This window comes from Acipenser ruthenus, chromosome 23, assembly GCF_902713425.1.
Source record: "Acipenser ruthenus chromosome 23, fAciRut3.2 maternal haplotype, whole genome shotgun sequence".
NCBI classification, from domain to species: domain Eukaryota; kingdom Metazoa; phylum Chordata; class Actinopteri; order Acipenseriformes; family Acipenseridae; genus Acipenser; species Acipenser ruthenus.
This window is the reverse complement of record NC_081211.1, coordinates 17677413-17701050: the sequence shown is the minus strand read 5'-3', so window position 1 is coordinate 17701050 and position 23638 is coordinate 17677413. Positions and strand designations below refer to the sequence as shown.

The following is a 23638-nucleotide window of genomic DNA, read 5'->3' as shown; positions in this document are numbered from 1 at the left end:
ACATTTCAAAATCTAACGTGAGATACTGTACTAGTTTTAAGGCTTCCAGCAGACTTTTGCAAAATCATTTTGTAGTTTATTCGTGTGATGTTAAATAAAATATCTAAATTATGTTAATGTATTTTTTTTTTGTAAAATTATATCTCAATCCTAAAGTTCTAGGTGATGCAAAAAAAGTTCCCTTTCAACTCAAAGATGACCACCAACCAATACTTTTCGGATATGCCTGCCACATTCACTGAGCACTTTATACAAAAGCTCCCGATAGGGTCCTCGGTCCCACCTACCGAGGGAATAAGTAGTCACTCCACGGAGCTCAAATCCTCTTTTGCCTCTCACTACCAGGTAAGTAAGGTGGGTATATACTAACCTCTTCCAGTTGTTAGATTGTCTTAAAAAGAGCCCATCTCTTCAAGTTTATGTTATTCCCTTGTAATTGGTTTGCTGGAAGTCAGCTTGCCACTTCCCCAGAATCACAACTCAGCTGAAGCCTGAGCAAACGCTGTGCAACTGCGCACCGTTTTTTAAAAATAAAATAAAATATATTATTTCAACAGCCTACATCGCCTAGCGACTGTAGTCTGCTTCTAGTAATCTTGCAGCTTGCTGCCTGTGTTTTCTGTTTTTCCCTGCCTTAGCAGCTTTGAAAAATATCAGAGAGAGAGATGTATCCTCCAGCGGGACCCAGCTTCTGCTGTTCCTGCTATTTAGACGAGTACTCTGGGCGGCCACGGCTCGCACACTCGCTGTGCACGGCCTAATCTGCCCCTACAGGTTGTCTATTACTATTGTTTTTCTGCTTGCAGTATAAAAAAAAAATCACCCTTATGGCAGGTAGATCCCCCTCTACGTTGAAAGTGTGCATGTCATGTCCCCATTTACTCAGTATCCCTAGGCGCTCAAATACTAGCGACCCATTTTCTGAAGGGTGCTCGGCAGATACGTTGTCCTAAGAAGGACGTTTTTCCCGAATGGAGTCTAGACGTGGTATTGGAGGCCTTACTAAGGCCCCGTTTGAGCCTATACATGCCATAGAGTTGAAATATCTCTCTATGAAGACAGCCTTTGTATTAGCCATCATCTCCGCTAAGTGGGTCAGTGAGCTACAGGCTCGGTCCGTGCACATTTCCTGTTTGCGTATGTGGGACAATAGAAACGGTATCGTTGCGCACGAACCGTGCTTTCCTCCCTAAGGTGATTACGGCTTTTCACTTGAATCAATCAGTGGAACTAGAGGCTTTCCTTCCCCCTCCCTTTGCAGAGGAGACGGACCAGAGATTGAATTCCCTCTGCCCTGTTTGGGTATTGAGAAGTTATGTAGATAGGATGAGAGCGCGGCGTCAGTCTGACCAGCTCTTCATCTGTCATGGTGAAAGGACCATTGGTCAAGCCCTCTTCAGCAGCAATTGTCCCACTGGATTATGGATACAGTTTCGACTGCGTATAATAATGCCAGCTAACCCCCACCTGGGTGGGTAGCTGCACACTCTACTAGAGGAGTGGCAACTTCATGGGCATGCTTTAGAGGAGCCTCATTGAATGATATATGTACTGCGGCTAGCTGGGCTACTCCACATACATTCACCAGGTTCTACTGATTTAATGTGGTAGATCCCTCTATGCCTTCATTAGTCACAAGGGTCCTTGAGGTTACACGCTCGTACCACAAACATTAGTTTGGCAGTAGCAAGACATCCCTCATCTGCTGTCCGCTCACTCTCCGTCAGGGCGGCTTTGGTATACTTTTAAGTACTGGTTGGTCGTCTTCGAATTGAAAGGGAACGTTAGATTATGGATGTGACCCTGGTTCCCTGAAAGAGAAGATTACCACCAAACCTCGCATTTGCGGGTTTGATGCAAAAGAGGATTTGAGCTCCGTGGAGTGACTACTTATTCCCTCGGTAGGCTGGACCGAAGACGTCACTCCCAGAGCGGCCTATCGGCAGCTTTGATATAAAATGCTCAGTGAATACCTGACCCATGCTAGGCATATCCCAAAAGTATTGGTTGGTGGTTGTCTTGTCTTTCAGGGAACCAGGGTTACATCCGTAACCTAGCGGTCTGCTACTTCAGGAGGGGCCATCCCCCTGGCTGTGCTGACAGGCTCTCCAGAAAAGGGGTAGAAAGGGTGTTAAACGGGCACCTCCTCATAGAAGTCCAGGGGTCACAAAAGGGGTTAGCAGGCACCCATTTACAGAAGCCCAGGGATAGTCACGGGTGTTAAACGGACGTCCCTTATAAAAGCCCAGGGGTTACCCGAGGGGATGGGTACCCCCATTTCAAGGCCCGGGACCCCCCCAGCCAAAGGAGGAGGTGTGGGGACCACCTCTACAGCAACCCCAACTAACCGTCCCCCCAGCCCAACTAACCGTCCCCCCAGCCCACCCACAAGACGGGGTTGGTGTTTTAAGGGGGGAGGTGGCCAATTGCAGCCATGTGTGCATTGCACAAGGGGGAGATATGTGGCAGGGCAGAAGTCCTGCTGCTGTAAGTAATGTGTGTGTCCTACTGTGGGAAACTTGCAAACAAATGTGATAGCAATAACACAAAGCAAAACAAATGTGACAGTTTTAACACCTATAGGCAACACAGGAAGACTAGCTGGTGGTATTAAGCTCTACGTGCATGTGGCAATGTGCCCCGCCCCTGTGTGCATATTATGTGTTGTATGTTGCGTGCGTGTGTTAATGTTGGTGTATAGATTGGTACACAGGATAAAAACGGGTCTGTGTTTCACATGTGATTTAAAAAGGTAGATTTGTATTTAGGCACGAGGAGGGCACAAATCATTTCACGTGCTGGTTAAATGTAATATGTGAGCACGGGGTTGCACAGAATTAATTCACGTGCTGGGATTCAAGTGAATAATTAATTAGTAATTGAATCCCAGCACAACAGTATATATAGATGCACGTTTCATTCAGTCAGGGTTGGGTGTTCGGTGAGTGGAGAACGGGATTGGAGACGGAAGTAAAAGTGAAAGAAAGCGTAAATATAAGTGTTATCTGCTCACCGTGTCTGTTTGTCTGTCTAGTCCGTTTTGTTCGTCTATTTATTTTGGCCTCAAGTGCCGTGTCCTGTGTTTTGTCTGTTCAAACCTTTTATGTTCTGTTCTGTTTATTAAATGCTGAGCGAAAGCATTCGCTCAGCTTCACCAAACCACACCTCTCTGTCTGTTTATTTCCTGCTTCTGGTCTGACGCCACCCACTCCAGCCATCTTTGTGACAGTGCATGACAGAATAAATTGCTGTTTTCTTAACGAGTAAACTTTTCTTATTAAATGTTTACATGTGACAAGCTCAACCTAGTTTGTCACATAATCTCTAGATGTATTATAGGGCTTTGCCTAATATTCAGATTTCTTTTTCAGTACTGGCCTTTAAGGGGTCTTTCACATATGGTATACTGTTAGATATTCAAAGTTTACTCAACATTACTTTTAATCTTGTACAGTTTAATTCCAAAAGCTAATAACCACTCTGCAGTGTGACTATCATCAGTGGTGAATAGTATTGTGCTTTATGGTGAATTAAATAAGAGCTTTTCTGATACTTGTACAGTAGTTGCTGATGTAAAATATGTTCATAGTCCAGGTTACAGTACTTTACAACTGCTTAATAATGTGCCATATAAAAAAGCCAACCCTGCTGATAGTGGTTTAAACATTTGAAGGTATTTTCTAGTGCAGTGAAAAAACTATTTAACTACTGATCTTTCCAAAATACATCAATGAAACTTTTAGACATAAAGCCAGTAGGATATTTTGATAAATGTTAGACACTGAATGCAAAGCTGTGCACAAGGGGCCAAGCTCAGGAAACCACGTCCTCAAATGCGGATGTTGCTTAAAAAAAAAAAAAAAAAAAACACACTCCAAAAGCAAATACAATTTCAGACAGAGGCCCCCATTCACAGGTGGATTGAAGTTTTTTGTTCTGAGTAAAATAAAGATTAATATTCATGAAACTGTTCATGTTAAAGCTCACTAAAAAGCACAGCATTCAAAGTACCTTTAACTTCATTCCTGTGTAGCTTTAGGCCCTTCATTTCTATTGCTGTCCCGTATGCTTCTGTGTAATACATGTAATAACGAATATCACATACAACAGGCTCCTTTTTTGTTGATTTCTACCTCAGATTCCATAAACAAGGTTGTTTGTCTCCATGTCTCTAAGACCTTCAAAGCTCTGCACGAATTGTCTAATTCATGTTTACATAATAGCACTTTATACAGTTAGTAAGAGGCAGTGTGGCAAAGTGGCTGCTGATTGGAAACAGGTGCAGTGGTGATGCAGTACAGAAATAATCACACACCAGGAAACTGTAATATGTTTGGAAAAGGGTTTTTTTAATTAAAACTCCCGGTTTGGCGACCAAACAATAAACCTCCAGCAATACACACCAATGTGTAAAGCACAGAAGAAACAATAATAAATGGATTGCAGTCCAAATAATAAACACACGTTATCTTCCCCATAATAATACAATACACGGTCACCAGTCCTGGGTGCGTGCAGTAGTGCTCGTGGTGGGTGATATACAGTCACTGTGGTGTAGTGTTGTTCTGGGTAGTGCTGGCCCAAGGCGACAGCTCCGGATACGTGTTAGCCGTCTACTAACAGCAATAAACAAACAAAACAATCACAAATCCTTTTTCTTATTTTCTCCCAGTCCTTCCAGTTTCTTGTCTCTCAAACCAAGCAAAGGAGTAGATTGCGATTCTCCGTCCCCTTTATGCTATCACACATGATCCCTTGGTAAACAAGTGCAGTTGTCTCTACTATCTGCAGCTGCTACGTCGTTTCCCTTCCGGGTCAATACGTTCCTGCTAAGGAGTCTCACCTTCTTCCAGACTGACTGACTTCCTGGCCCGGGGAAAGAACTGTCAGGCCAGCCCGTCCAAAGAACTTTCGCTGCTTGGCGCCCTCACAGGTCAGGAGGGAGATTTACAAACAAAACTCATTGTATTTCTGTCACAGGCAGTCATAACACAAAATAGAAAATGTTATGTAGACACTAAACACCTATTTTTATACAAAAAAGCCTTCTAATATTTAACAATATTTGAGTGGGGAAAGTGGATCTGTTTTAGGACACCAGCACGTCTGAGAAGCATATACAGTTTTATTCTAAAACAAACCTTTTAGTTTATACACAGGGGTCGGCAACTTGTCCCTACACAGACACGCATGTCCATGGCAAGAGTTATCAGTGTCCATGGCAGCGTATACGTCTAACACACACACACACTCACACAGAATTGTATATAACTTCTGTTTGGTTTGTCCGTGGCCGACCCCTGGGTAAACATTGCACAGTAGCTTATGCTCCTTCTGCCTGGAAAGCCAGATTCACAGATACAGGGACTCTTTTAACTAATATGTTTTGATATCTAGTGCTCTTACATGGTATGTAGTGGTGGAAAAGGCATGCTGTAATTAAGCTGTTAATTCAAAATAGACACATTATACTGCATGAATTTAGAGCTTGGGCTACTTGTTACAAACCAGGACCTATATGTTCCACTATGGGAAACCTGCAAGCAAATTGACCAGTGAAGTGGGTAGTTTGCCCACAGTGACAAATCGAGCCCCACATGTGATAGCAATAACTGCAGAGCAAAAAAAAATGTGACAGCTTCCTGTCTTAAGTTGTTTTAACACTTATAGGCAACACAGAAAGAGAAGCATCATATACTCCCCCACCCCAGACGAGGCTGGGAGTGAGGTGGTGGTGGTTGGGGAGTGAGGTGGTGGTGGTTGGGGAGTGAGGTGGTAATTTGAAGCACGGCAGGGCTGCGTTTGCTTGTTGGCTTGTTGTTTGACCAATGAAATGCGATGTACTAGGAACTGCATTAATGATACTATAGATTTCCTGCCTGAAAACCTTGCAAGCTTTATAGTAATATTATTGACACAGTCATTTTTATTTAATTACATTTCATAAATCTGTACTGGTGGGTGGCACAGTGGCATAGTGGTTAGCGCTGCTGCCTCACAGCGCCAGGGTCCTGGGTTCGAAATCAGGCTTAGGGTACTGTTTTTTTTGTGGAGTTTGCATGTTCTCCCCGTGTTCGCGTGGGTTTTCTCCGGGTACTCCGGTTTTCTCCCACAGTCCAAAGACATGCTGTCCAAGTTGATTGGTCGCTCTAAATTGCCCTGTGTGTGAGTCAGTGTGTGTGTGGTGCCCTGCGATGGACTGGCATCCCGTCCAGGGTGTAGTCTCACCTTGCGCCCTGTGTATGCCGGGTTAGGCTCCGGCTCACTGCAACCCTGTAAAGGAGTAAGCAGTTAATGATGATGGTTGAATGGAAATAAGTACTGAAGAACAAACACTGGTGCTGACTTAAACATAGAGGCAGCCACTTCCATTTATTGAGTTGTTTTACTTTGGACTCAATGCATTATACATAAAGATGACATGCATCTGTTTTAGGCCTACATCCTCTCCAAATTAAAAAATACAAACAGAAAGTGAAAGATGGTGGTGCGCATTTGTGGTGCAGTTTTAGAGGGACTTAAAAAATTGTTATAGTTCATTCCAGCGGTATTTGGCTAGTGACCACAGTAGCTAACTGGTTGCCAATAGTAAAAATGAATTTAATGTGTTCACTTTCTTTTTCAGTCAATTCTAAAGCAGGGTCCACACCAGAACAATCAGTTGCTCAGCTTGATTGCGTGCAGCTGAATCATTTCTATGCGGACGTTTCTGCAAGCAGTTGCGCAACTGGTTGCTTACAGTAGACAAGCTGTACTTTAGTGTGCCCCTACGAAGACCCACTCTTCATGAAGGCCTTCAGTCGGTGAGGTGGAGTCGATGGAGGAATGAATCCATCTGAAGGCTGCCGCAGACAGACCGGGACACCTTCCTCACCTGCCTCGAGGACCAAGGTTGGACCCTCGCTGATGCAGAGCCTAGGCAATATATTGTGTGCTGCCCCGGTCAGGGTGAGGTGGAGTTGCCACCTGCGCCGAAGAGGAAGAAGGGGAGGAGCAGCCATCCCCGGAAGAAGGTGAAGAAGCCGATGCGAGCTCCAGAACCCCAGTCAGGATTTGGGGAGTCTGAGAGGTCTTGTCATTATACTGTCTCAATTATCTTAATACTATTACTATACATAAAGGTTGTAGCCATGTACAACCTACAACAAATAAGTGTGATCACTTTAGAATGATCTGTTCAGATCATGTTGAATAAATCTATTGAGATGTCATAGTCAACCATGTTTAATATAACCAAGTTTAAATTACAAATGTGTGACTGCAATGGAGTATTATTTTACAGCAATCAACTTCAGAAAATAACAGAAAAGTATACAACACACATTAGGAAACACATCTACTTAAAAAAAAGAAAAATGAAAATAAAAAAAACTTTATTAATACACTTAATGCAATTGCTTTGCATATTTTAGATACAAACTTTATATGTAAAAACAAAACAGCAACTAGAACTGAATAGAAGCTCCTAAACTTAAAGCCAAAGAAAGTTAAAACTGACTTATCAAAACATTAAAACACAATGTTTTCATTATTATGCAAAGAACTAAGAAACAAAAAAATCACCATCCATGCGTGTATATATTTCATGAGAACTGAACAGCCTGTCGTGGTTTATTCCTTACAGATACACACACATCTCTCTCTCTCTCTCTCTATACATATATATATATATATAAAACAATGCCTTCAATTATATATTTCTTCGTTTGTTAATAGCAGCATAAACCACGCTGTCATCCTGTTGTTGATTATTCTTGTCTTTCCCCTTAACTTCATCATAAACCACAGATTCGTCATGAATAGGTTTCTTCTTGCCTTCTTTTATAACAACCTGGGCGTAAACCAGCTCACCGTCCTCTTTAGGCTTGCATTTGGATTTCTTTTTTCCACCTTTATTAACAACCTGAGTATAAACCTGGTCATCTGTTTAAAAAAAAAAACATAGATATAAAAGCAAATAACTTCCAGTGAACCATTCTGTGAAAAACTCTTGACACACTGTTAAAAGCTGACCACTGGAAATACTGAGAAAAAAAGTTCACAGTTCTGCTTTTTTATGATGAGTGTATAAGAACTGTATGAGTTGTGTGAAACATGTGACTTAAATAAGAGCTCATAGAATTTCACAAAGGAATGATAGTTTTGTGAAAACAGTGGAGTCTTTAAGAGTGTATTGTTTGGGTAATGTTTTTGTTGATTGTATCCTCCAACGGTAACACAAAAAGATGGAAAGAAAAGCATCTAGGCGTATTGTTCAAGCAATACATCGTTAGTTTATATGTTTTCAAATCCTCACCACCCGTCCACTCGTTTAGATTAACATACACATGTATACAAGTGAAAAAGTGACCTGTAGAGATACTTGCCTTGGATTGCTGTGCTTGCAGTCTCTGGTATCATTGTGGATAGGGAAACGTGCTGTTCATCACTCCTGTTTTGTGTAATCACCGAATGGGCATTCTCTTTATAACAAAGAAGAAGAAACTATTATCTTGTGTTTCTCTCTTTTAAAGAAAAACTAAGAATTTTTTTTTTAATGCTTAGCCAGGAAGATTTGATTCTATCTGTATCTGAGGCACAACAGGCCTCAAAAGACACATGTGGGTGTTGTCTAGCACTTTTTTGCAACATGGCAAGAAACCTTCAAATCAGGATGCGTTGTTGTGCAAAAAAAAAAAAAACCTCACCCTTCCCTTTTTTATTCTTACACATGCACAAGAGTGTAAATGAAAGCATGACGATCACAAGAAGAGCACTTCCACCAAGGACATATTTAAGAATATCTGTAAATAAATAAAAATATTGAATGCGTATGCTTATAATGTTTTTCAATATGTTAATACACTTATTAAGCCTTTCTGTCCTAACTGGTAGACATTGTGTCTGCGCTAAGTATTTACCAAATTGTCAGTTATCAATACTGTATGTTGGTGTGGGTTTGCAGAGGTGCATTTAAAGTGAGTAAGACGAAGAAAGAAAAATGTCTGTACAGGTCAGGTCATAAAAGACACATACAGGAGAGGAATGATGATCACAAAATAGCTTCACCACAAACATATGTCAAGGCACTAGGAAATATGAAATATAAATATTAAATATAACTCCACCTGATTATATACATGTATATGTAATTTATTAGCAGGTGAAGCCAGAGGAGTTGAATGGTCACATTTTCACAAAGTATCTCCACAGCAATGCAAGCAAGATCACAGCCAGTTAAAGACAAAACCAGAAGATCAACAGAGACAACATAACACAAAAATCTCAATATTGGAGGTACAGAACTAATTGTTGTTTGAAATCTCCTGTGATCTTCATGAATGTTTAAAACTGATGTCTAAAGTAGTGTCTGTGATGTGACCTAATGAAACGTATGTGATATGAAATGTCACAAACATCTGTGAACCTTTACAACAGTACATTTGCTGTGTATCTTCATTTCTATATAATTGCATTGAACTGAATACTTAAATACATTTGAGAATGTAAAACTTAAACATTATCTTTAAGATATTTAGACAGTCAATAGATGTGTATGCAATGTTACATCTGTTTGATTTCTTAAATAGGCTACTGTAGGTGACTTCCAACACATCTGTAAATGACTAATCCATACAGTAATTGCTACCTAATCAATATTCACTGAAATGAATAAATAAAGAAATAAAGTACCGGCATCCTCTGCATTACTGGTATCACCAGGCTTTGTGGTTAAATTACCAGAGCAATTTGAAGAGCAGGTTTGTAGACTGCAAAATGCAATCCCATTTGTACAGTTTGTTATTATCATGCTCTTACTGATTAAGAACTGAAAAGCCTCTCCTTCTTTGCCCCCAGATAATTCGATAACGGTCCCATTCTCCAGGGTGCAATGGAACTGGGTCTCTAGATTGGGCGTGGATGTTGGATTAATCTTGGGTTCAGAACCTGGTACAGAGAAATAGATTCAAGTTAGTGACAAGCTGTTCTCCTTGCAGGTTCTGATGAATGGGTTTGACTTGACCATGCAGTCTTTCTGTTGTTACCTAGATTTATTATTTCTTGGTAGTTTGATATTTTTTAACATGTTTGAAATTGCTGGTAAACACATAAAAATGCATATAGTACCCTGGAAAAGCAAAAATATAGATACAAAAAAATGGTTAAGTGTAAACCTGGTGAGTTGCGTCTATCCTTCCCCTATCTCTAATCTCCCTGTCAATCACTCTCCCTCTTCTATATAAGGCTCCTGTTTCCACGTCTGCCTTCTCTAGCGTTTGTTTGTTTTCGTACCCAACCTCCTCCCCTTTTCGTTTATGATTCAGCAGCCCTGCACTGGTCTCTCTCTCCTTCTCAGCTGTCGATGTGAAGTCTGTCTCGCAGTCCTTCTATCTCTTTCTAATCTCTCTACTTCTTTCTTTTTAGCTCCAGGACTCCTGTAAGCTCTGTTCCACGATCCAGAGTCCCTCTAATCAATGCAGACAAGATCTCCAGTGACATTTTTCTTCAATATTACAATGTGTTCTTTATCACTGAAATAAGCAAGGCTGGTATTCAGCGGCACTCCATCTAAACTCCAGTTAAATGAAGCATTATCTCCTTTATCCACTGTGCAGACCAGCAGCACCTCCCCATGGGACAGACAGCTGGAGTGTACCACAGGCTTAGAGACAGGCCCTGAAAGAGAGTGGCCTGTTTATGTATACATTTCTTTTAATGGTTTTGTATCTCAAAAGTAGGCACACTGTGCTTGAGTCTTAAAAAATAACACGGTCCTAAAATGTCTACTACCTATACACTGTTTTTAATTTCTTAATAATTGTTGATGTGTCTGATATAGAAACAACAAGGCAGCTCTATATAAAGCAAGGCAAGACATATAACATGTTTTTTTTTTCCTACCTGAGCAGTTTGATATCACAGAGTCACTCTGGTTTCTGCTGACTTGGTTTGTAGCAATGCAGACAAGATTACCAGAGACATGCTTCTTCAATATTACAACATGTTCTTCAACACTAAAGTAAGCAAGGCTGGTATTCAGCGGCACTCCTTCTAAACTCCAGTTAAATTAAATATTATTTCCTTTATCCACTGTGCAGACCAGCAGCACCTCCCCATGGGACAGACAGGTGGAGTGTACCACAGGCTGGGAGACAGCCTCTGAAAAAGAGGGGCTTTTCAGTTAGGATTTACATCATGTTAAAACATCCCAAACCCACTTCCAACACAACACAGGGAAAATGCATTTGGCATCAGTGGTGTAGGGTGCCACATTTAAATTGTTTACTTCAACAGGTTTGCATTCCCATTTGTCACCTTTTACCTTTGTTTTAACCACGCTTATTATCCTTGATGTAACCAGGCTACATACAGTATTAATGAAGTTAAGATCCATGTAGTATACAATATAATTCCAATAGCAGCTCTTGTTCACATTTAAACAATTCAGGAAATGAATCTATCTACTTTTGAATCTATCTGCTTTCTAGGCATCTACTATATGGCACTTAATGTTAAAACAATAGACGATTATCAACCCTGTACTTTTTGATAAATGTTGAAGGATGTGTAGGAATAAAAAGATTTGAACAGTACAACAAAGCCTGAAAGCTATGGATTGCCTCTCCCTATTTTCACTGCTGAGGTAATTTCAGGTTGAATGACAAGCCGATATCAAATCCATTCAGGAGTCAGTACATTATGACTCCTCAGTAACTCGATCACATGCAATCAGATCTGGAAATCCTAATGCAGCATTTACATTGAAGAATGTGGTTGGTGATGTGCTGAATTTGTATAGAAAGGTACTTACATGTATTTATATCTACCCCCCCCCCCCCCCCCCCCTCCCCCCCCCCCAACACACACCCCTTTTTTAAACATACAATAATATACAGTACCTTCACCCGTACATATTGTCTTTTTTTCTTGAATAAATGAGTTCATTTACTTACCTCTAATATTTCTTTTTTTGTATGCACCCATACAGATACGCAGATCAGTTATCTACCGTTCTATACTGTTGGTCCTCAGATCACAATACAACAAATCAGGTTTCTCAAATCTCAAAGGAGTTTATGACAAGATTTCTAAATAGTAAATGTACCGATTGTTAGCTGGAGTTTATCCCCACGCTCACAACTCTAATAGCTAAGTATTAATATTTTTTAAAGGGACAATGCCATTTAGCGTGGTACAGTATGTAGATATGATCATTGTTCATCATAATTTAGTATAAAGAAGTATTTTTTTAATGATATGCTGTTTTTAGTTAGGGCTGCATGGGTGTCTACTGTATATCCTTTGGAGATTGCACATGAAAAGCAGTGTGAAACCTGCAGGTTCAGTTGAGGCAGAAGATCGGCAGTTATTATAAATATGTTTCCAAGATAAAAACCACGTTAAAGGACTTTGATTTATAAAACTTGTAACCATTTGTTATTATTTCTGCTGGTACTTGTCCTATCATATACATACCTGAAAAATAAGTAATTAAATGAGAATTTGACATTTTAAAATAACATGTCCATTTATTTTACACTGTTTAAAATAATAGTTTAAATTTCTCTTAAAACATTAGAAATCAAGGTATTTATCTCTGCACTCGTTTAAGACATGTTTAACTTGAGAAGTGGCAACTCACCTTGAATATAAACCTGCATGCTTCCCTTAAATATGTTAGTTCCATCAGTATTAAACACATCCACAGAGTAATCTCCTGAATCATTTTTCTGAGTTCTGTCCAGTCTGAGGGTTCCATTAGCAAAAATCTGAGTCCTGTTTTTATAAGGATTATCAAAGGCCGTTCTGTTATTCTTAAACACAGCAATGCGATTGAATCGCCGATTCCATTGCACCTCAACACTGCTGTTCAAGGTCGTATTGAAGTGCAGATACACAGAGTGGCCCAGGGCTCCATATACAGGCACACTTATAATTTTTCTGCAGTAACTGAAAAAAAAGATATTAGAAGTAAAGTTAAGAGTTTCTGTTGTTACCATGTGATATGCCAAAACCCCATAGCCCGATACACAGCATATTCTACAGAATATTCACAACAAGGTCCCTAACCTGGGTTCATTTTTCCCCCAAATTGTTATACTAATATTTGTTATATTTCTAAAAAACAAAAACACAAATGGATTCTTAAAAAATTATGAAATAACTTCAGACGACTTACAAACCCCTACATGAAGTGCCTGGGTTGTTTATTTTTGTTTTGGTAACTTGCACCGGCGTAGATTTAGCTAGGGACGGTAGGGACATGTCCCTACCATTGTCAAGGGACCGTTGAATTGTCCCTACCAATAATTTTGATAAATCTGAAACGTCTTTTGTCAAGTCATTTTATCCTCTCCACAAAGGGTTAACTCTCTCAAGCTCCACTCGTTACTCCTCCCTCCTCCAAAAAACAAACAAAAAAAACCCCGCTAATTTGAAAGGTAAATATCCGGGTTTAAAATAAAAAAATTCTAGTCATTCTTAAATGGTGTATATTGTGCCATAATTTTCACATTTATTTTAAAAAATAAGAATAAGAATTGAATGGACAGTGTGACTATCCAGGCGGCTAAATAAATGCACTATATTATGTATGCAGTAATATAAAAATATATATTAAAAAGTCAAATTAAACGGGGGGGGGGGACGGATGGACGGACGGACGACGACGACAGATATACAAATAAATTTCAGTGGGGCGTGAGTAAAAAAAAGGTTGATACCCGCTGGCTTGGGCTGGACTCTGGAAAGACGCTCATCTGAAGTTGCCACTTGCCGGTCAGTCTAATATCAGTGTGAGCCACTGACTAAATGAAAGCCAGGTGCCGGGGCTGAAGGTATTGTCAGCTCGTCAGCAACATGGTTTGAGTGAATAAACCTACCTACCTACCTAATGGGTAGGCAAGTAGGTTTATTACGTTAGCGACCCATTGCTAGCTGCTAACCCAACGTCCTTGGTGGCTAGCTAGCTTGTTTCACAGCTAATCATTATGTGTGTGTGTGACAGAGAGAGAGTGTGAGTGTGCGTGAGCATGTTTTGATATCGTCAACCAACTAACGTTAGCTAATCACTTCAATTTGGCTTTAGGTGACTAAAGCATAATAGCAGCCAAAAAAAGAAAGATGGACATAAGGAAGTTTTTTTTTACAAAAAGTCAAAGTGTAAGTAGGAAGATGTTATTAAAGTAATAAACACAATTGATAATGATTCTCATAGCAAATGTAAAAATAATGTACTAATGAAGTTAGCAGAGTCATACTTTCTCTCTAAACAGCATGCATCAATTTATCATTTTATCAGGCGAGTGAAGCAGTGCAACCTGGTAAAAGCAGTACAGAGGCAGGTGGAGCAACAGGGTCGCAGGTGAGGTCTGTAATGGCTTAGTGATTATAACAGTGAAAGTGTTAGACTCAGTTTTGAGATATATTATTGTTTGAGGCACATTGTGATATGATAGTAGGCTAATGCTGTATAGTAATACTCAGCAAATAAAGTTAGCATAGCCATATATTTTCTCTCTATATGGCATGCATTAATTTATTATTTTATCAGGTGAATGAAGCAGTGCACCCAGGTACGAGCAGCAGCACAGACACAGGAGAGGCAGGCAGAGCACGTAAGCGTGCATGTGCTCATGCTTGTAGCGCCAGGGGTATTGGTAGCTTACAGTAAGGCTGGGATAGGTTATAATTCAGGTTATTAGTAATTCTATAGCAGGGATGTCAAACCAGCTTCCAGGACAGCCACTTTATCCTAGTGTTTTAAGTGTATACCAGCCAACTTCATGTCAATCAGATTGTCCTCGATTCATGTCCAGCATTAATTTCAAGCCACCAGAAGTTACCATTTAACAGCTGTCTCCTAAAAAATTTCTTCCCGGGAGGGCATGCCCCCGAACTCCACTAGCGACCGTGACTCCGCCCCCCTAAAAAATTGTGTCCCCACCAATGTTCAAACCAAACCTACGCCCTTGGTAACTTGATTGAATGCATTGTTTTCCTTTCTGAAAGAACCATGTTAATGTGATCTGGAGTAAAATTCTTTGAGAAACTAAACCCCATCTTTAGAAAGTTACCAGGTTGTGTCTGAATGAATATGAGAACAGAATGGCAGCCGTTGTAAACAAAAGGAACGAGAAGACAGCAACTGATCAAGAAAGAAGGGATTTAAAAGATATATGTGCCAGCAGTCTTGGTTTTAATGTGTCAGTGTGGCAAAGTGGTGAGTGGATACAGATGAGTGCAGTGCAGGTACATATCACATGGACAATTACTAACAGGTGCAAGGGTGTTTATTGATAAAATACTACAATGTCCAGAGCCTTAAGGCAAAAGTGATTACAGTGGCGTGTATCACTTCGGTTTTGTAAAATCCCACGGGTTTGACCCGCAACCAAAAAGTCCAGTTTTATCACCCACACAAAACACAAAGATACAGACACAGTTCCTATGGTGTGTGATTTAAGTGCTTGTGGAAAATGAAATGCGGCTGCAGCTCCGGATCGTGTTAGTAATCTTTTAGACAAACGAAACAAACAAACAACGTTTACAAGACAGACTAACAGAACACTCACATTTTTTTTACATGCAGGGACTCCTTTTTAGGTTCTTTCCTAACCATTCACAAAAGGAACAGATCACGTCAGCTATGACCCCTATTTATATCCTCGCTCATGACCCCTAGGTTAACGAGTGCATCCGCTCCTCCAATCATCAGATTCCACGCCGTTTACTGTCTGGGTCATTGAGTTTGGATACCGTAGCTCCGACCCTTTCCTAAATGACTGACCTCCACCGACCCTACGGAATAAATTGTCATGCCTCTGTTCCTTTTACACAGTGCCCTCACAAGTCGAGAGGGAGATCTAAGAATCATTGGATCTCTGTCACAGTCAGTTACATAATGTGAAAGCAAATCATTTTTAACACAATTCATATTCGAATACATAGTAATTACACATTCAATTATGTGTATTTAAAAAAAGAAAAGGTTTATATTTACATATATGATGGGTGCAATGAACACAGCAGTATGCAATGAACAAAACAAACTATGTTTTCATTATTTATCCATTACTGACGATGTGTTTATCAAACCAACATTTGCACTGCTAGTATTTGCATTCCTCCTCATCCAAAAAAACAGAATTGGAGCATTTTACAAATGTAAAATAAAAACAAATAGGAATACCGTGATCTCACATATGTAATTGCATTTTTAACTTATTTTAGTCTGTTTCAAAACACATCAAGCAAATATTAGAATGAAAAATATTTAAAAATAAAATGCTTACCATAAGCAATTAAAGGAACAACCAAGATGAGCCCAAAAGGAATGCATTCATTAAGTTTTGCCATTGTACGCCCAGTGCAGAGTTCAGATAAACATCAAAGCTTTAAACTTTGCTAATGAAAATAGGTATAGTTCTCCTAAACAGGAACTAAATGAATGTGACCAACATGCACATCACACTATTATTAATAGTTTTCTTTATTTGAATGGTTGGTTTTCCTTATCAACCACCCCAAAGCCACTCTCTATTTCCACTGAACTTAGATAAAGAGAAACAAGACACAGATCTTTTTATAACCTTACATTGGCTTGTGTCTTTCAGTAGCTTCTCAAAACATACGTCACAGAAATTATGTTGAAACCAAGCTCAGTTTACCACCAGCCACTCAACATTATTGTATTTCCTCATTTTCCCATTTTGCAAAAACACCCCTGGTGTCTTCTACTAATTCCAGGGTACCACTGCTTTCTCGTTAAAATCATGTGCACACATAAATATGGTTTGAGCAGAGAAAACAGAAATGCATGAGGAAATGAAACAATGCTTTTTATTTTTATTTTTGATATGAAAAAGAAACTAAGATAATTTCCAACAATTACATTCAAGGTGGTTCAGTGTTTCCAGTCACCTTTGCAGAATCCTGTTTTGTAAGGTGAAATGAAGAACAAATGCTGCACAACGCCCTTCTGCATTGCTAGTAAATGAATAATATTTCGGGTACTACTGCTCTTGAAGACAGATTGCTCATTACAATTATCTAGTGATCAGATATCTCGATAGTTTAGAGGGATATTTAGTGCCCCCATTCACCCTGTATTCCTAGATCAACACCTGTAAAACTCAACTCTTCCCTTCTGGACAACATAGCACTCTGCCTTCAATGCACTTTAACTTGCACTTATCTGCTCCCTATTTTACTGCATTTAATCCTGAAGCCAATCTGTAGTATTTTGTATTTGCACTCGTATCTAACCCTGATGTAACTATCAACACTGTTATCCGCTCTTGAACTGCCCCGATATCAAATCGTACTGTGTTTTGTATTTGCTCTTATTGGGACTGAAGTCATTGTATTTTGTATCTTGCTCTTAATTGTGCTGTAATTCTTGATATGTATTTTTTTGTATACAACTGTAAGTAGCCCTGGGTAAGGGTGTCTGCTAAGAAATAAATAAATAAATAAATAAATAAATAAATAATAATAATAATAATAATAATAATAATAATAATAATAATGCTCCCTGTGGTACTCTGCTGGTTACCTTGTTCCATTTTGAGGTTTCTCCTCTAATCAGTACTTTCTGTTTTCTACATGTTAACCACTCCCTAATCCATGTGCATGCATTCCCTGGAATCCCTACTGCATTCAGTTTGAGAAGTGATCTGTAGTAATGCTTTAGTAATGCTTGACAGAAGTGTCAAGTATGTCTTTCTCAAAGTCTTAAATGTTAAACTGTTTTGCTTGTCATCACAAGGACTAAAAAAAAAAAAAAAAGCAGAAGCTAAACTAGGAAGTTGCTTCAGACTGAGTTTCATGCGGTGTGCTGCAATATTAAGGACAGCAAAACCATACTGTTAACTGGTAAATACAGCTTTATTTGTGAAACACCACTAAATATTTGATTCTGGCAGTGATAAAACAGAACATACAAACATTCATGTAAAAAAAAAAGTTTCAAGTTCAAACCATCATACACTTATTCTGCAGTGATACAATAGTTTACAATATTATTAAATGCACCTACAAAAAAATACACAAGGCATTCGTTCAGTTCACAAGAAAGTTACACTACTGATGCAAAACCAGAATCCGGTTAATAAATGTGTCTTTCAGAGTTCTCAAATGTTAGTGTTCAACCAGTTAAAAATGACTTTGTGCACATGGAGAAGAACAATGCACATGTGTTTTACACTGACATGCCATAAACTCAACATTACTCATCTGTTAATCTTGTACAGTTTAATTCCAAAAGCTAATAACCACTCTGCAGTGTGACCATCATCAGTGGTGAATAGTAGTGTGCTTTATGGTGAATTAAATAAGAGCTTTTCTGATACTTGTACAGTAGTTGCTCATGTAAAATATGTTCATAGTCCAGGTTACAGTACTTTACAACTGCTTAATAATGTGCCATATAAAAAAGTCAAACCTGCTGATAGCGGTTTAAACATTTGAAGGTATTTTCTAGTGCAGTGAAAAAAAATATTTTACTACGGATTTCTACAAAATATATCACTGAAACTTTTAAAAACATAAAGCCATTAGGATATTTTGATAAACGTTAGACACTGAATGCAATGCTCTGCACAAGAGGCCAAGCTCAGGAAACCACGTCCTCAAATGCGGATGTTGCTTTAAAAAAAAAAAAAAAAAAAAAAAATACAATTTCACAAGTGAATTGAAGTTTTTTTGTTCTGAGTAAAATAAAGATTGATATTCATGAAACTGTTCATGAGTTAAAGCTCACTAAAAAGCACAGCATTCAAGGTGCAGCTTTAGATCATTTTACTCTATTCCTGTGTAGCTTTAGGGCCTTTATTTCTATGATGTCCTGTATGCTTCTGTGTAATACCTGTGATAATGAATATCACACACAACAGGCTCCTTTTTTGTTGATTCCTACATTTCTTCCTCAGATTCCATAAAAAGGTTGTTTTTCTCCATGTGTATAAGACCTTACAATCTCTGCTCGGATTGTCTATTCATGTTTTCACACAATAGCACTTTATTTTACAGTTAGTAAGAGGCAGGCAGAAAATAATACAAAATAGAAAATGTTATGTAGACACTAAACACCAATTTTTATACGAAAAAAATGCCTTCCAATATTTAACAATATTTGAGAGGAAAGTGGATCTGTTTTAGGACTTTAAACATGTTTTAAACATGCCTGAGAAGCATATTCCAACAAACCATTCAGGTGTGACAGAAATGGAAACTGAAATTCTCCCTTTTTCCAATAGAGGGCGCACATTGCACAGTACCTTATGCTCTTTCTGGCTGGAAAGCCTGAATCACAGATACAGGGACTCTTTTAACTAAGATGTTTGATATTTAGTGCTGTTTATTTAGTGCTGGTTGAACCCTGAACCAATGTGTCAATGAAGGCTTGAAACCATTTCTGGCAATAAAACTGCCTGTCCCCAAATGTTTACAATCAAAACGGTCCCAGTACTGAGTATAACCCTATACCATCCAATTTTAAACACTGATATTAAAATACTACATTTTGTTTAAATGATTGATTCATTTGTTTACTCTGCATAAAAGGTACACAATATTGTAGTGTATCTAATTAAATAAATTTAAAGTATATAAGAAATGAAACAGCAATATCTTATTTTTACTATGGTATGCATCCAAATTTTTTTTGTTATGTACTGTATTTGCCAGTTCATTTTGACAGAAATTGTCTGGTTATTAATCTTCTTCCATCTCTGTCAAACCCCAGTTTCTCCATTTATTAGCAACATCATTTCACACTGCTCGAACTAACTTTAAAAAGTGTGTCTCTTGCTTTAACAAACAGCAAGATTATTGTGCATACAGATCCATTATACCCAAGTAAAGGCTTATAATACACAACTCCCCATAAAACTTCATAAAGATATGCTGTTAGTAAAATCATTAGCAGTTGATAGTTATTTTTTATTCAAAGAGTGTCTATCAATATTTATAGCAATTTTGGTAGACTGTTTAAGCATTTACAAAAATAAACACACTCGCACATCAGCACTGAACAAATTGCATGCTTTCGTGACAACACCAAAACTGCATTTCAGATTAAAAAAAGAGTATAATAATTGGGAAGTCAGAACATAAAAGAGGCCTTAAAGTGGCATCTGTTATCAGAAACCCTGCAAGGGGCTGTCCTTACAAAGGTGAAGAGGACAGGCCCCCATTTCTGCACTGCTGTCTCTTACTCCTACAACCAAGTGTCCAAATGCATGGAAGATGAGATGCAAAAAAAAAAAGTTTCTGGAACTTTTGATTTTAAAGCTGCAGTATCCATGTTCTTAAAAATGTTAATTTCCAAACTCAAATGTGACATTTAACCACAAAACAAGTGCAGAACAAAATCCTGCTTCTGAGTAAAGCCAATGTGAAATGTCTAAAACCCTATGTCCAATGGAAGTCACAGAGGAAAGCTGTTTTCTACAGTTTCCTCATTAGTTATTTAGTATTCGGTATGGAAAGCAGTGCTGGGTTACAGCTATCTGTAAATAAAGCACAGAAGCAGTGCCCGACTGGGTACTTTGTAAAGATGTATCAATCCTCATTAGGACAGACTGTTCTTATTTGGTTGATGATGGGTAATTTAATGTCTCTGAAAACATACGTGTCGAATTGTATAGTGACCACTGAAATGGGTAGGTCTGTTATATTGTAAGCTTTGCTGGAGCCACCTAATTTCTTAATAATTAGTCAGAAATATACACACACACACACACCAAAATGTGATTTCTATCATTTCTAATTGTTGTATTGAAAGATATAAATTAAAGAAGAGATTTATTGCATAACATGTATTAAATGAAAAATAACATCAAAAAGTATTTGGGCAATCAACATATTTTGTATTAAACCCATTTGTTGCTAATTATTATCATGATTGAAAACCAACACCTGATGATAATTATAGAATAAATACATAATCATTACTGCTGAAAATAAATTGGAAATATGTGATAAAAAAGAGTATAGCAACTAAACGAAAAAGGACAAACTACCAGAAAAATTGCAGAAAGACTCGGTTTATCAAAAGCACTGTGGGCTATTATTGACAAAGACAGGAGAACAGGAACTACTGCAACCAGATAGATGGAAGACCAAGAAAGATTTCTGCAAAATCTGGAAGAAGAATCGCTCGAGCAGCCCGGCAAAATCCTCGGATTACTGCAAAAGATATGACACAAGAACTGAGAGAAGATGGTCAAGAAATTCACGAGCGAACAGCTCAACGATACCTTAACAAGATGAATGTCCATGGGCGAAAACCGAGATGCAAGCCTTTGTTAAAAACAATACACAAAATAAAGCAATTGGAGTTTTCCATTGAATACTTGAAGAGGTCAGATGATTTCTTTAACCAAATTTTATGGTCAGACGAATCCAAAATATAACTTTTTTCACAAAGAAAGTAACAATATGTTTGGAGGAAGAGAGAAGAACTTAAAGAAAAGTTCATCATGCCCAGTGTTAAGCATGATAGAGGTTGTGTGATGGTATGGGCTTGTTTTTCTTCCTCAAGATTGTATTGTAGAATATCAAAACATTTTGCACCCTCATTTGTTACCAAGTGCCAAAAGGCTTATTACACAGAAGTTTGTATTCCAGCAGGATAATGACCCTAAGCATTCTGCAAAGTCTACAAAGGAATTTCTGAAAAAAAGGAAGATTGCAGTTATGGATTGGCCATCTCAGTCCCCAGACTTGAATCCCATCGAGATGTTGTGGATTGACTTGAAGGCTGCTGTTGCAAAAAGGAAACCAAAGTCGATTGCAGATCTCAAAGCTGTATGTGTTGAAGAATGGGCAAAAATATATCTGGAAAGATGTCAGGAATTGATTTCAAAATACAAAAGAAGCTGTAAAACACTAATTTAAAGGTGCCCACATACTTTTTTCAAAGTATGAAATTACTTTTTGCATATTACTTTTCAATTTATGCATTATGTAATAATGTGTTGTTTTATTATAAAGCTGAATCTCTCATTTATGTCTTTCAATAGAATAATTAGAAATTATAGAATCACTTTATTTGTGGTTTTTCTCTTTTTTTTTAACTGCCCAAATACTTTTGTCTGCGACTGTGTGTGTGTGTGTATATGTATATATGTGTGTGTGTGTGTGTGTGTGTGTGTGTGTGTATGTATGGGTGTGTGTGTGTGTGTGGGTGTGGGTGTGTGTGTGTGGGTGCGGGTGTGGGTGTGTGTGTGGGTGTGGGTGTGGGTGTGGGTGTGGGTGTGGGTGTGGGTGTGTGTGTGTGTGTGTATATGTATGTGTGTGGGGGTGTGTGTGTGTGTGTGTGTGTGTGTGTGTGTATATGTATGTGTGTGGGGGTGTGTGTGTGTGTGTGTGTGTGTGTGTGTATATGTATGTGTGTGGGTGTGTGTGTGTGTGTGTGTGTGTGTGTGTGTGTATATGTATGTGTGTGGGGGTGTGTGTGTGTGTGTGTGTGTGTGTGTGTGTGTGTGTATATGTATGTGTGTGAGTGTGTGTGTATATGTATGTGTGTGTGTGTGTGTGTGTGTGTGTGTGTGTGTGTGTGTGTGTATGGAAAAAGAAAATCTTATAAAATACATTTATGCGCTATTTCTACAACACTTTGTTGTTGATCAACTGTTAACAGCTAGCTTACTTGAATATTAACACATGCCAAACATAGAGTAACTCAATTAGGAATACATAAAAAAAAAAAAAAAGTATAATCAGTAACATGCTGGGGATAGCCTTACTGAGGATTTTTCTTTTTTTTCCTTTTTTTCCTCTTTTTTTCTGTGATGTAATGCACTAGTCTTGCCACTAGGGTTTTTAATAAGCCGTCAGCAGTGACAGCTATTTTCCACATTCCCATAACCCCGCTATAATCCAAATCTGGAGTTTTGGAGGCTCCCAGAGGCCTCGGAACAGGTCCATTTTTGTCCGAATCTGAGTGCGGTGTTCAGGTTTGGGACCCTTTTTAAACACATTACATTGACTTGGAGTCGATAATTCTGAAGTACAGGGTAGTGGAATGGGGCGAACAGTAACAAAACTTTTTTTTAAATCTGTAAACATGCAACATAACGTTAGTTTACTAAATCTAACAGTTACTAAACAAAAAGTGCATCTTAAAATCAGCATGATCAATAATACATGTATTGCAAAATATCCTGGTTTGCTATGAGTGCAGAATATTCAGTATCAACAGGACAGCAGTATGCTGAGATATTGCACACGTGTAGAATACCAGTCCTGCTGTAAACTGTATGTATAAAATGTACCTTTATACTTTATAACACGCAACTGTAGAAAAGCGAGTTAGACATTTAACTTCTTAAAGCCTGGATTTATACTAGAGCCAAGCCATTAAACCAGAAGCATGCTATAAAATGTGCATTTATACTTTGACACATTATATACTATCATTAAATCAAATCAGTTGAAAATATTAAATTAAGCAAGACCTTATTAAAACAGAATTCTAAATGGACAACATCAGAACTGACTCACTATTTGTGTTTCTACACATAATATATAGTAATTACTTGAATTAGTTCATTTACATAAACTATTGCCAATCAGCCCTGGATAAAGGTGTCTGCCAAATAAATAATAATAATAATAATAATAATAATAATAATAATAATAATAATAATAA

The 23638-nt window shown here is 38.4% G+C and overlaps 2 protein-coding genes across 3 annotated transcripts in view; both read right to left on the bottom strand.

The window, feature by feature from the left end:
• The window catches only part of LOC131696859 (carcinoembryonic antigen-related cell adhesion molecule 3-like), a 37514-nt gene extending 20074 nt beyond the window's left edge, over positions 1–17440 (bottom strand). The window contains exon 1 of one of the 2 annotated variants that reach the window (XM_058996726.1): positions 16275–17440. In XM_058996726.1, the coding sequence (XP_058852709.1) occupies positions 16275–16338 (64 nt within the window). In that variant the 5' untranslated portion in view covers positions 16339–17440. The remainder of the gene's footprint in view (positions 1–16274) is intronic. The other variant, XM_058996724.1, reaches the window with a different exon arrangement.
• Positions 7207–16266, bottom strand: LOC117969522 (T-cell surface antigen CD2-like). Its single transcript, XM_058996727.1, has 6 exons — positions 15555–16266; positions 12623–12930; positions 9673–9927; positions 8688–8783; positions 8367–8462; positions 7207–7923 (listed from the first exon to the last, which is right to left on the bottom strand). Exons 1-6 carry the CDS (start codon positions 15599–15601, stop codon positions 7691–7693), a joined length of 1035 nt encoding a protein of 344 aa, XP_058852710.1. The 5' UTR covers positions 15602–16266; the 3' UTR covers positions 7207–7690.
• Positions 17441–23638: the final 6198 nt, after the last annotated feature.